The sequence below is a fragment of the Nuphar pumila genome, chromosome 1 (genome assembly GCF_984573655.1).
Source record: "Nuphar pumila chromosome 1, dmNupPumi1.hap1.1, whole genome shotgun sequence".
NCBI classification, from domain to species: domain Eukaryota; kingdom Viridiplantae; phylum Streptophyta; class Magnoliopsida; order Nymphaeales; family Nymphaeaceae; genus Nuphar; species Nuphar pumila.
This window is the reverse complement of record NC_143249.1, coordinates 12,796,873-12,810,219: the sequence shown is the minus strand read 5'-3', so window position 1 is coordinate 12,810,219 and position 13,347 is coordinate 12,796,873. Positions and strand designations below refer to the sequence as shown.

The 13,347-nt window shown below is 37.4% G+C and overlaps 1 protein-coding gene across 1 annotated transcript; it reads right to left on the bottom strand.

Annotated features, from left to right (window-relative positions):
* Positions 1-2,684: 2,684 nt before the first annotated feature.
* LOC149848005 (polyadenylate-binding protein 2-like) lies at positions 2,685-13,065 on the bottom strand. The gene is made up of 9 exons (XM_090013169.1): positions 12,245-13,065; positions 9,594-9,712; positions 8,830-9,486; positions 8,619-8,696; positions 8,452-8,541; positions 7,901-8,032; positions 4,035-4,211; positions 3,599-3,805; positions 2,685-3,150 (listed from the first exon to the last, which is right to left on the bottom strand). Exons 1-9 carry the CDS (start codon positions 12,510-12,512, stop codon positions 2,905-2,907), a joined length of 1,974 nt encoding a protein of 657 aa, XP_089869295.1. The 5' UTR covers positions 12,513-13,065; the 3' UTR covers positions 2,685-2,904.
* Positions 13,066-13,347: the final 282 nt, after the last annotated feature.

Sequence of the window (13,347 nt, the reverse complement as noted above, 5' to 3'; positions counted from 1 at the left end):
GTATGACAGATTTAGTCATGTTATGATTGATATTGGTTTTCAACATTGTTTAACTGACACTTCTTTGTTTATTAAGAAATATGATGCAGGAATCATTATTCTCCTTCTTTATGTGGACGATATGATCATCACCGGAGGAGAAAAATAGGGAGTTGCAAATATCAAATCTCTTCTTAAAACTCACTTTGAAATGATTGACTTAGGGTTGTTAAGATATTTTTTAGGCATTGAAGTTACTTATTCCCCTCGAAGGTATTTGATATCTCAATCTAAATTTGCTCTTGATATTGTTTTCAGGTCGTGAATTACAAATGATAAGAAAGTGGGCACTCCCGAAGTTGTCAACGTTAAAATGAAAATTGATGATGGAGAACTTCTTGATGATCCTACTCCTTACAGACAACTCATTGGAGCTCTTTCTTATCTTTCCATTATTAGGCCAGATATAGCACATGTTCATACTGCTAGTCGGTTTCAGCATGCTCCCACCTCTGTGCATATGAGAGCAGTTTTGTGTATCATTAGATACTTAAAGTCTTCTCTTTCACGAGGACTTTTCTTGACTGCTTCATCGTCTTTAAATTTAATTGCATATACTGATGCTGACTAGGGAGGTGATCCCAATAATAGACACTTGACCACTAGTTTTTGTGTATTCTTAGGTGAATCCTTGATTTCATGGAGATACAAAAAGCAGTAGGTCTCACTTTCCTCCACCGAAGCTGAATATAGAGCCATGGCTATCAGCACTATGGTAGTTGTTTGGCTTAGAAGATTGCTCACAGATATGGGAGCTGAAGCGACGCAAGCGTAAAAAATATGCTGTGACAACAAAAGTGTCATCTACATTGCAAGCAACCGAACGTTCCATGAACACACCAAACACATTGAGATGGATTGTTACTATTTCAGAGAGAAGTACTTACAAGGAATCATTGATTTGTCATATGTTATATCAGAGTATCAATTAGCAGACTTCTTCACAAAGCCTTTTGTTACTCCCCAATTTCACTTTCTCTTAGACAAACTTTCGCTCATTATACCGTAAGTTTGAGGAGTGTTAAAATGTAAACATGTATATTATATATAATAATAATAATAATAAAAATAATAATAAAAATAATAAAAATAAAATTATATAATATGTATTTATTTTTACTTTACTTTTTTTTTCTTTTATTCATTTTCTTTTATTTTGTAGTTCAGTTTGAACTACGTAGTCAAGATCTATTTAGATCTTGACTAAAGTCCAACAGCTAAAAATAGAGTCGTTGGACTAGGTTCAGCGACTCTATTCTAAGAGCTCTTCCATATCTCCTTTCCTTGTATAAATAGGGGTGAACCCCTCCATTGTAAAACATCCTTTTCAATGATTTTTAAGCATTTTTATTATTAATAAATATATATTTATTTCTTGTTGTGTTCTTCCTTTTATACCCTTTTATGGGTTTGCTTGAAGTGCATTTATAGATATTCTTTTGGTATATTTAAGTGCATTTGTAAAAGAGCACCGTTTCATTACACCTCTCTCTTGGAATTTCATTCTTAAAATGCACATAGATACTCTTAGACTAAATGGTAATAAGGTTTCCTATATATTGAAAATTTATATTTTGCACTTGATTATCCCACTTCAAACTTTAGTAGGTGTTAGATATAACAATTAAAGCAATCAAAGAAAAAAAGGAAAAAAACCTTGATAAAAGACATAACAGCACTACGTGACATTCTTTACAGGTTTGTTCAAGGGCCGTAATACACGAGAAGGGAAGGATATAAAGCAACAAATAAACAAGCTCGCGGTTACAAGAGTACAGTATTTTATGTCAATCTTTCATAAGTTTCATGCAGAGGGCACGGCCGATGAGAAGTCGAGGTGCACGGCAGAAAAAAGATCAGATTACATTTGAAATTGGATGGTTGGAACCAATATTCAAATGTAATCTTGATCTTTTTAGATATGTTTTCTTCTACCTCAAAAAAATATGACGAGAGAGTATTTTATGTCAATCTTTCATAAGTTTCATGCAGAGGGCACGGCCGATGAGAAGTCGAGCTGCACGGCAGAAAAAAGATCAGATTACATTTGAAATTGGATGGTTGGAACCAATATTCAAATGTAATCTTGATCTTTTTAGATATATGTGTTCTACCTCAAAAAAATATGACGAGAGAGAGAGAGTCATCCAGTGAAGGATCATTTTAAGCCGGTAGTTCGTTTTCAAAACGAAGATGGCGCCTGGTGAATTCTGAAAAGTGCCTTTACAACTCGTTCACATATTCCATCTTGTGATTTGGAACCATAGACTCCAAATCACGTGAATCCATCTCATCTGATTTCAGATTCACATGAGATGCAACCAAACATTTATCGTTGATGGTCCAAATAAACACTCAACTACCAGCCTTGGATGAAGCTTTCAACCCTGTATCTCATCTGTTGACCAATGTTCCTCGGAATCCAATGAAAATAATCAAAAGATCATTCCTCTACAATCTCTTTCCATAGGGGCAAACTTCTACATCTGGTAAACAGGTAATGTTTTTGTTCCCTTTTCTTCTGTCTGACAAACAGATACCACCATCTCCCCAATTCAACATAAACTTAGGCAAAAAACAAAACAAAACACAGGTACACACTATCATATGATGAAGTGTTCATCAACAAGAAAGCAAATACCAAATGGTCAGCAAACATCAATCCCTCGGATCTCAAAACAAAAGCAACATCCAAATGTAACAACTGTCAAATAATCCAGAACACAACACTCCAAACTAAGCAAACAGGTACCAAAGTAACAACCAAAATGTCTGATAATAGCCTCTCAATTGTCAAATATTCATCAGAACCAGAACTTAAGGCACCGCCATGCAAGACTAGCCCCAAAGCTTTAGCTAACATGATCAGGAAACAAGAGAGTCATTCAAGGACAATCCAGCCAACTGATCAGTTGGGGAGTTTCCTTGCTGCTGTTGAGCAACACTCCGCAGGACTTCCATTGCCTCCGCAACTTTAGCCCTCAATGCATCCGGAGATTCCAGCAAGTGCAGAACCTCGGTCTGGTCCATCTCAAGTAGCATACCAGTAACTTTGGCGGCATGGTCGCGTTCCAACTGCTCCACAAGAGGGTAGAGGCTTTCACCCAACATCTGAAAGTTAACCAAGAGAGTTTAAATCGTTATCATGTTCAGGAGAAGGATAATGCCTTTAACATCTCATTTTGAAACACACGCATAAGGCATTATTGCTAGTTTCAAAAGCTGTCGAAGAGAACATGCATTTCAAAAATTTATATATTTTCAGGCCATCAGACAAAATACATGGGTCACAGCACACAACCAATGAGCATGGACTTGTTATCCAACCATGATCCATCACTGAGACCTTGCAACATATTTTTCAAAAAAAGAACAGGGACCCCTGGAAGATGACACCTAGTCCAGTCCTGAAAAATTAAACTAAGCTTCTCTCATCCAACGAAGACACATAAAACTCAAGTTCATATGCCATATATAAAGGCACTGCAACACCATGATAAATCTAGCTGAAAACATACATGGACCCAGGAGAGAGAGAGGAAAACAAACAGAATCATACCGTCCTTTGCTGCTCAGGAGTAGAGTTTGCAAGTGCAGAAGCCAATGCAGAAATGGGGATAGGTTGTGGGATGCCTGTCTCTCGCAATGGCATGCCACCCATATCGTATGGGACAGATAGCATACCACCAGCCACACCAGGCATGGGAACCTCCTGCATGTTCCGCCCAGGGGGATAACGGTACATTCTTCCTCCTCTTGGAAGCATCTGTGTGAAGCATCAGTAATAATTAATCATCAATCATGCTTTTAGTTTGTTACTTTTTTGAAAAAAAAATCATGCACAAATTATACCAGAGAGAGAGAGCATATGCCAAAAGAAAATGAAGATGCAAGAGAAAATTCAAGCTCTTGTTATATTTGTCCATGCCTCGACCAGTGTGTTCACATACTGAAGTATGCAATCCATGATGGTCATCAGTATAAAAGAAAGTCACCTGCTGCTGCATCAATGGCAGTGGCTGCTGTGTCTGTTGCATAGGACCTGCTACACCCCTTCTTCCACCTGGGCGTGGTCCTTGCTGCCCTTGTACCAAAGGAACAAAGAAGTTAGGCATTGGTGCTCCACCAGGCCTCATACCAGGAACAAGTTGTGGCTGGTAACCAAACCCAGGCTGCAAAAGAATGAACAGAAAAGTGTTACACCATTGAGGCTATCATATGATGTAATTTTCAGTTAACAGCTGAACATGTTTATTAAGTTATTAACACAAAAGTTCATCATGAATACAAATGGTTATGGCAAACAGTCAGAGCCATATCAAGCAATACAACAAGAATGGAACTGCAGGTCAGATTAACAATGCAAGCAAGAAAAGTGAACCGCAAGTTTAAGACATTGTAATACATTAGATATCTTACTGAACATTTTTTCATTTTTATAAACCGAATTTCAATTATTTAATGATTTCTTTCTCACCTTCCTATGGAAGGTTATTTCAATAACTACTTGTGAACATCATGACCATGATCTTCCCAAGTATATGCACATAAATTTCAACCTAAAAAGCTCCATGAGGAAGAAAAATAATCTTAGATAAAAACTCATATGATGGATTCAACATAAGACAAGATGCCAGTCTACGCCAGGGTTGGATTACAAGGATACAGAAAATAGTTTATTTAAATAGTTGATTTCCAGAAGTCTTCAGAAATCACCAATTTTTGACCACTCGATAGTGTTCCATCCCTCAAATGACCCATCCATACACATGCCAACAGAACACTCCTCCATGTGAACATAAAAGTCGTGCACTAAATTCCATCAGAGAATCTTCCCTACCACATAAAATTTCTTCACCACATGGTCTCTCGAGACCCCCCCTTCCTCTGAATAGACTCAGCTCTACAATAATTACTTTTGGTTCATATTAGTTTTAGTTCATCATGCTGACATGCTCATGAAGTTGATCATCTGTACGAGTGGCAGATCAATATTTGACCCATGGTAAGTTCCTGAGTGGTGCTGTCAAAAATATCAAACCGTAACGGTGTACTCAAACCCAGCCACATAACTAGTAGGGTTCCAGTTCAGATTCAGATTAGGTTGAGTCAAGAAAATGGAACCCCAAACCTAACCCACAAAATTTAAAAGAGTATCTAAAATGTAAATTTTGAAATGCACAGAGCAGGCATGGTGACATCAGACATCCAACAAAATGATAGTTCAAACCTGATCCACATATTACCTGGGTTGGGTTTGAGTCTATCCAAACAGCATCCACATCGTCATTGTTATGCCCACACCACTGATGTTGCTTAGGTTCGGGTCAGGTATCCAACACAACCCGACCAATTGACAGCCCTATTCCTAACCAGCGATAATCCAAAATCTCCTACAGAAAACTCCAATTTTCTCTTGGCATTTACCTCTCATACTATTCTTAACTGGAAACTACACAATAATTTTTTTCCTTCAGCGTTTAGACATAGTTGATCTATGTCACATGGGTACGGGTACGACAATTTCAGAAAATGAGGTTATGGGGACACGGCTATATGTGTGTGTGTGTGTGTGTGTGTGTGTGTGTGAATATGACTGGATCAGAAATTAAAGAAAGAGAGTTTGGGTCTGGAAAGATAATAAGGTCCATATCAAAAAATTTTAAAAAAAAGTCAACTAATTTTTTGAAAAAAAAGGCAGGGGAAGGAAAAAGTTTGTAAGGGAGGAGGTGACTGTAATTTTTTAAAATAAAGGGGAGGGGAATGAAATTTTCATTTTAATAAATCTCTCTCTCTCTTATTCATTCTCCTCCTCTTCCTCTTTCATCCTCGTCTTCCTTCTCCTCTTCTTCCTCTTTCTCTTTCATCTTCTTCTTCCTTCTCCTCCTGTTTCTCTTCTTCTTCTTCTTCTTCTTCTTCTTCCTTCCTTTTTCTTTTTCTTCTTCATCCTCTTGCTCTTTCTTTTCTTCTTCCTCCCCATCTTTCACCAAGGGCAAACAAAAAAAAATTGGGACCCAACCCGATCCAGACCAGCAGGTACCTGTGCTGTGTCCGGTACAAATACCTGTCAGGCCGTGTCGACACCGGTACGGCTGCCTGGTAGCCGTGTCTATGTGACATAGTAGTTGATGTGATAATCTAAAACCTATTAAAACCAAAACACGATGACTTGTTTGAAACAGAAAATGGTTAAATTCACTTGAGACTGCCACACAGAAATTTAATCTCTCATACTAAGCATTGCATCTGATTACATTGTGTACACTTTGAAATAACAGCAGGATCCTCCAAGTTCAGATGATGATGTTCCATGCTTTTCCTATCTAAAAATTACGAATACAGAAGCCGGTGGTCCAGCTTCCACACAGGTCCTCAGATGCTATATATCAATTATCTGTGCACTCCTACCAAACAAAATGCCAGCATCATCATAAATTCATAATGATAAAATACTCACTGGGCTTGGTCAAACCAGCCCATCTGTTTGGACAGGCCGGGCCAGGGCTCAAAACAAGCTGTGTGGCCACTCAATCTGCCCATAGCCAGGGTGAGGCCACAGACACTTAATGATCATGCTGTTTTGTGCATATCTTTAAGCAAAATCTGGAATGCACAACAAAGTCAAAATCTAGGGTATTTCTCCCTAGTTTCAAACTCTCTAGCTCAGACAAGAATCAATTCATTAAATCAGAATCTCCTTTATCCCTGATGGATGTGCATTTAACTCCAGACCACATCAAAGAACAGTCTAATCAATCCTATCAAACACTGATAAAAAAATCAGAAATCCACTTCATAAGCAAGCTACCAAGAAAGAATTCAGGCTTGAAATCACTGTATTTCACATTACATGGAAGGCATTCAGACTTGACAGGGCATGAATGTGTCTTCTACATTCCTACTGATAAAGGTTACAACATAAAAATTTTGCCTGAAGGGAGAATTATGTTTATTTGTTGGGCATGGTGCTAACTACATGGATAGATATTTTAATTAAAAAATTAGAACGTATAAACAAAGAATTTAACTTTTGATGAAAATGCATATAAAAGTAGTCTTGAAGAATCTGTTGGTAACTAACAAAGAAGAATCTTGAGTCATATCAGCCATGGGTATGTAGGCTGATTGACAATAGCCTCAAAGATAATGACCTCTGCAATCAAATTGACAAAATATCAAATAGAATGAAGAGTATCAGCCATCACACGAGTTGTAAGAATGGTCAGAATCATAGCTTTCACAAGGAGGAACACGAACCAGCTGTAGCAAACATCAATTCATCAACCTGATCAGGTTATAAGCCAGTCGATAGCTCAGGAATAAAATTTCATAGTAGAACAAGTCAATAGAAGGTCCAATAGAGTTTGGCATACAGTTGATAAATGGGGGTTTAGCTATGAAATTTTATGCACAAAAACAATTCTTATCATAGATGCTGAACCACATAAGAATCATAAAGCTAAGAAAGACGACAGATGGAGAGAAGCAATGATATCACATGGATAATTATCTGTTTCATAAAGCTTTATTGTCCAGTTCTGCCAAATACACTACAGAACAAGAAAATGATTTATATACCTTAACAAAACATAGCTCCTTGATGTGCTACCTATCTCCATGATGATAGATCCCCAAAAAGCCACACAATTGGCAAGATACTACTAGCAACGATTAAATTGACTACAATACCTAAAATGAACCTATAATATGTTCATTTCTTCAGAAAACAACGATAACAGAATTACTAAGCAGTCTGTATCTTGTAAATAATTCAACAAATCCCCTCTCCAAAAAAAAGGGAGATGGCTCGAAGGTGCAAGCATCATTTATATCATTTATAATAAAAAAATAGTGGAAGTACCTGTGGTGGAATAATGGCTGGAGGTCCTTGACCATAAAATATTTGTTGACCAAGACCCGGACCACCGGGAGGATAAATTGGTACACGAGGGGATGGTGCCAAAGCAACAGGTCGCATTTGTGCAAATTGTGCCTGGAAAAGTAAATAATAATTAAGTACTAAATGTGGAAATAATATCAATCACCAAAGTCAATATGCACTACATAATAAAAGAATAGCGTGAACTCTTTAATGTAGGAAATGTGACATACATAATGAAGATAGCATGATCACACAAGCAGCAAGATTAGACAACAAAACTGCACAAACTCTGTCCATATTTAATTTGTAAGAAAAGTAGATGGCTCAACCAAATCAAAGAAATGGAAGAAAAAAAAAGTGGGCACTGACGGGAAGAGTAGGAAGCTGACACCATTGTAGTGATGGTGAAATTGGATTTTTACTCAAAGATCGGTTTTGACTATTTACTTTTTTGTAAGTCACACTAGATTTCCCCCAGATAATCAGACATAAAAAAAAAACAGATTTTTTGTAGATGTATGAACAATTACCTGCAACCTTGCCCTTCTATCTTCTTTACGCTGTGCAAGAGCAACATAAAGGGGCTTGTTAACAACAATCCTCCCATTCATCTCCATAAGCTGAAAAAATAAAGGTTGAAATGATATGTCAAGTGAGGGATGAAATCATTCAATGGCATTTTACAAAATGAGCTTACAGCTCGGGATGCTTCCTCAGCAGTTGAGAATGCTACGAATCCTGATCCTCTACTGATTCCATTTGGATCCCTCATAACCTGTAACAGAGACAAAAAGAGACGGAATTTTATAAACAAAATTGCTCTAGTTATATCCCACGGGAAAGAAAAAGTAACAAAAAAAAGGAGGAACTAAATATAATACCAAATAGAGTTGTCACAGCGCACACACCTTACATGAAGTAATTGTACCAAACTCAGAGAACAATTCTAGCAGTTTCTCATCACTCATGGTATCATCAAGATTCTTCAAATATAAATTTACACCTTGAAATTTATCAGCTACATCCTTCAAATTCTGTTCAAACCTACTTTTCAACTCTACCTCTCTTTCAGCTTTTTTTTGTGCCTTTCCAACATACCACTCTTTCTCATCAAATTTCTTTCCATTAAGAGCCTCAACAGCATTGGCAGCATCATCAGCATTTTCAAAATTAACAAATCCAAAACATTTTGATTTTCCATCCGCATCCCTCATTACTACAACACTAGTGATGACTCCATATTCGCCAAAATTTTGCTTTAAGTCATCTTCAGTAGTTTTATCGGAAAGATTCTTCACGTATACATTATTAAATTTAGTCTTGTGACTTGCATTTTCCCTCTCTTGCTTGCGGACAAAGGGACCAACAAATACTTGTTTGTCATTCAACAACATTCCATTCAGCTTGTCTATAGCAGTTTGAGCTGCCTCTTCAGAATCAAACTGAACAAAACCGTATCCTTTTGATTGACCAGACACATCTGTTGCAACCTTGCAAGAGAGTATATTTCCAAATACGGAGAATGTATCATACAGTGCCTTATGATCAATCGCCTTATCCAAGTTCTGCACAAATTTGAAGCTTAAGATCAAATGACTACCACAACAACTAAAACAAGAACATAAAATCTCCAACCCAGCTTACAACCAAAAAAAAATATAGATGCATATACCTTAATAAATATGTTTGCATTCCCACTTTTACGGATACTGGGGTCCCTTTGTGAATACATAATACGGATAGGTTTTTCATTCAGAGGGGTGAAGTTCAACACTTCCAATGCCCTAGCCGCTGTAGTTCAATCAGGAGAAGAGCGAAAGAGTAAGAATTTCAAGAGAACCAAGCATTGTTGAGAATGATAAAACCACTGTTACATGGCTAGGAAGTAAAGCATATTACAACCCGAAGTATATCTTATGTGGAAAATCTCTCGCTGCAAATTAGAGTACGAGATTTACAAATATATATAGCCATCCAGAACTATATTTGAAAATATAAGCTTCGGTTGAGGAGATATGTAATAAAATCAGCACCATAAAATAATAATATAACAGTCTCTGTGCAAGTATTATCAAGGAATAACAAATATCAATTCTTGTTCCATAGTGCACTTGTAGAGGTATAAATTTTCCATTTGGGCCTTCAGTTTGGAAGCAGAGCCCCCAGCAGCAGAAATATTTCCAGTTTAAGCAGGTCAAGAATCCATACGACAAAGGTTTACCTACTGGCAACCATAGGAATGTGGGTTCCATAATTTAGCCAGATATCAGGATAAAGGAACTCATGTTGGCATAAACATGAAATTATATGGTGGATTTGAACACTAAATGAGAACGACACAGGAAAAAAAACGAGCATGATATTTCTCAAACACAATAGAGATACCAAACAGGATAAGCAAAGCGATGCAAACAAGAGACTTAGCTATGCATGTTTGATAGTCGTTCTGAATAAATAAGGTGGTCATTTCGATAGATCAAGTTCTGACTTAATTACTTTGATATGAAATAATTTGTCCCTCACAAAATCATTCAGTATGACATAAACACACTAGAGGAAACAGAAGAAACTGCCAAATACCTCTTATGACACATATCTCACATCTGCAATACATCCTTGGATACACTTTTTTGTTTCTGATAATCAAGGACAAGCACTAATGATCCTCAGCGGTTAAATGTGAAACAAATTAACAGAAATAGATAAAAACATTTAAATGGTATCGATGGACCACTCAACGTATCGTTACTGTAATAAAATTACAAAATACAGAATTTAAGTTATTCTCACATACTTTTAATCTTCAATTCTTCTGTTCAGCGATGCTAACAGTTCTCAAATTTCCCACCTTAGCACAAATCAAGTAATCACTCCATATCCACTCACTAAGCTTTTCATCAAGCAAATTGGCTAAACCTTGTTCAAATAAAAATTTGTAGCACAATTTTTTTCTCTGATCAAAATCTAACTTAAAGCATCACTTAGAGTAACAATCAGAACAATAAGCTAGTATTATTGTGCCGTATTAAAGGACAGTGAATCAGAACAAATTCCAGAACAGAAAACTTGTTTTACAGCCATATTGAAGTTTTATACATTCAATCAACAAATTCAACAAGATAAATCAAATTCACAATAAGTTAACTTTTGCCTGCCGAGGACGGAACAGACATTGCAGAGCACCACTAAGTTTCCAGGTCGAATACATCCTTAAAGGACTACAAGGGTCATGTATGTCTAAATAGTTCCACAATAGAAATCTTTCAAAAAAAACAAAAAGGGGAGTGAATCAATCTGTAACAAAAACATACATAACACTACTACTAATAATAATACTGACAGGATTATTAGAAAAAAATACCGCAGAAAGAAAAATTATTTAATAGAGACACATGAAAACAAGGACATCAAGTGAACGAAAGAGAAACTGCCATCTTCCCAATTGCAATATCTAAAAAGCTCTCAAGAGAATAGCATGCACATGAAAGCTGTCATTTTCTTATAAGTATCTATTTTGAGTGCATAGGGTGTCAACGCCATAAGATTATAGGAACAAAATCCCTAGGATGATTCATCAATTTTGTAATACATCCACAGCTCAAGGGAAGGGTCGTTGTTGAAAAACATGAAATAGAAATTAAAAAGAATTCTGTAACTCCTAATCTCTTCGGGTATTCTCATGCCTAAGCACATACGGGACCCTGAAAAGGTCCATACAATCATGATTTTCTTCAATCCCCTACCTTTAATTATCAAAATACAATAATACTTCTAATCAGCGCATATAAAAAGGTTAATCAGTCTAGGCTAAAAATGGCAATCTCATAAAAACCAATAACACGCAATAATTTGAAATATTTCATCAAATCCTTCAACCATAAACAATCAACCATCATGGCCGTAACAGCAAACGAATAAAAAGCAATTCTGTAACTCCTAATCTCTTCAGGTATTCTCATCCCTAAGCACATACGGGACCCTGATAAGGTCCATACAATCATGATTTGCTTCAATCCTCTACATTTAATTATCAAAATACAATAATACTTCTAATCAGCGCACATAAAAAGGTTAATCAGTCTCGGATAAACATGGCAATCTCATAAAAAGCAATAACATGCAATAATTTGAAATATTTCATCAAATCCTTCAACCATAAACAATCAACCATCATGACCGTAACAGCAAACGAATGAAAAGGACTTGAAAATTGGATAAACAAAAAAATCTTCTATGCCCAAATAGGGAAAGCGAGAGGGAGCATCATGTAAAGCACAAAGCCAAATCCAGCGAAAAGAATAGACGACTGGAAAAGCAACTAACCATCCTGGGTATTGCTGTAATTGACGTAGGCGTAGCCAAGGGAGCGGCGCGTGCTGAGATCTCGGCAGACACGGACTGACACGACCTGCCCCAACTGGCTGAACAGATCGTAGAGCTGCGAGTCCGTGACGGACGCCTCCAGGTCCCCGACGTACAAGGACGTCGATATGAACGAGTTCAACCCGTTGCTCGCCGCCGGCGCCGCGCCCGACGCGGCCGTCTGCCCAGCGGAGAGGGGAGGTTGGGGTTGCATCTGTACCTGCGCCATGTCGATCTCCTTCCTTCCTCACCCCCTTTCTTCTTCTTCTTCTCCTTTTTTCTTTTTTTTTTTCCTTTTCCCCTCTCCGCTTCTTATTTTAGAAACCCTAGATCATCAAAAATCAGACCAAATAGTTTCTCAATAGGAACCGACTCAACACCTATTCTCTCCTTTTTTTTCCTTTTTTGTGTTTCTTCTTTCTTTCCGGGGAGAACGAAACGATGGCAGACAAAATTAGGGTTTTTTGGGGATTTTTTTTTTCAGGGATCGATTGAGAAACGAACAGAGATTACCAAATCGAAGATCAGAACGACGGAGGGAGAAAACTAGAGAGATAAAAAGAGTCAATGATGGGGAAAATAGACGAAAAACAGAAAATTTTTTGGGGAGGGCAGCCCGGACTGCACCGCACCGGCTGCAGGCGCCGGGGACACCCTTTTATACCTCCCCGCGTACGCGTCCAGGTCACGAAAACCCTAATTTTTTATGGATCGGTTCGTCGTCATCTCCCTGGTAAACCTCGACGGACCCTCCCTCGGTCAGGTTGACTAGAGTTGGGCTCGGTGGTGCTAGGGTTTGCTTGCACATCTTATGTATTGCTTATTTTGGATCAGTGTCCGAAAATCTCGTTATCGGAAAGATATCGGTGTGGAAAATATCTCTTCAAATTAAATTTTTGTTGCTTTCTAGTAATATATGAACACATCTTATGTATTGCTTATTTTGGATCAGTGTCCGAAAATCTCGTTATCGGAAAGATATCGGTGTGGAAAATATCTCTTCAAATTAAATTTTTGTTGCTTTCTAGTAATATATGAATAAAAAATGTTGATTTAGCCATAGT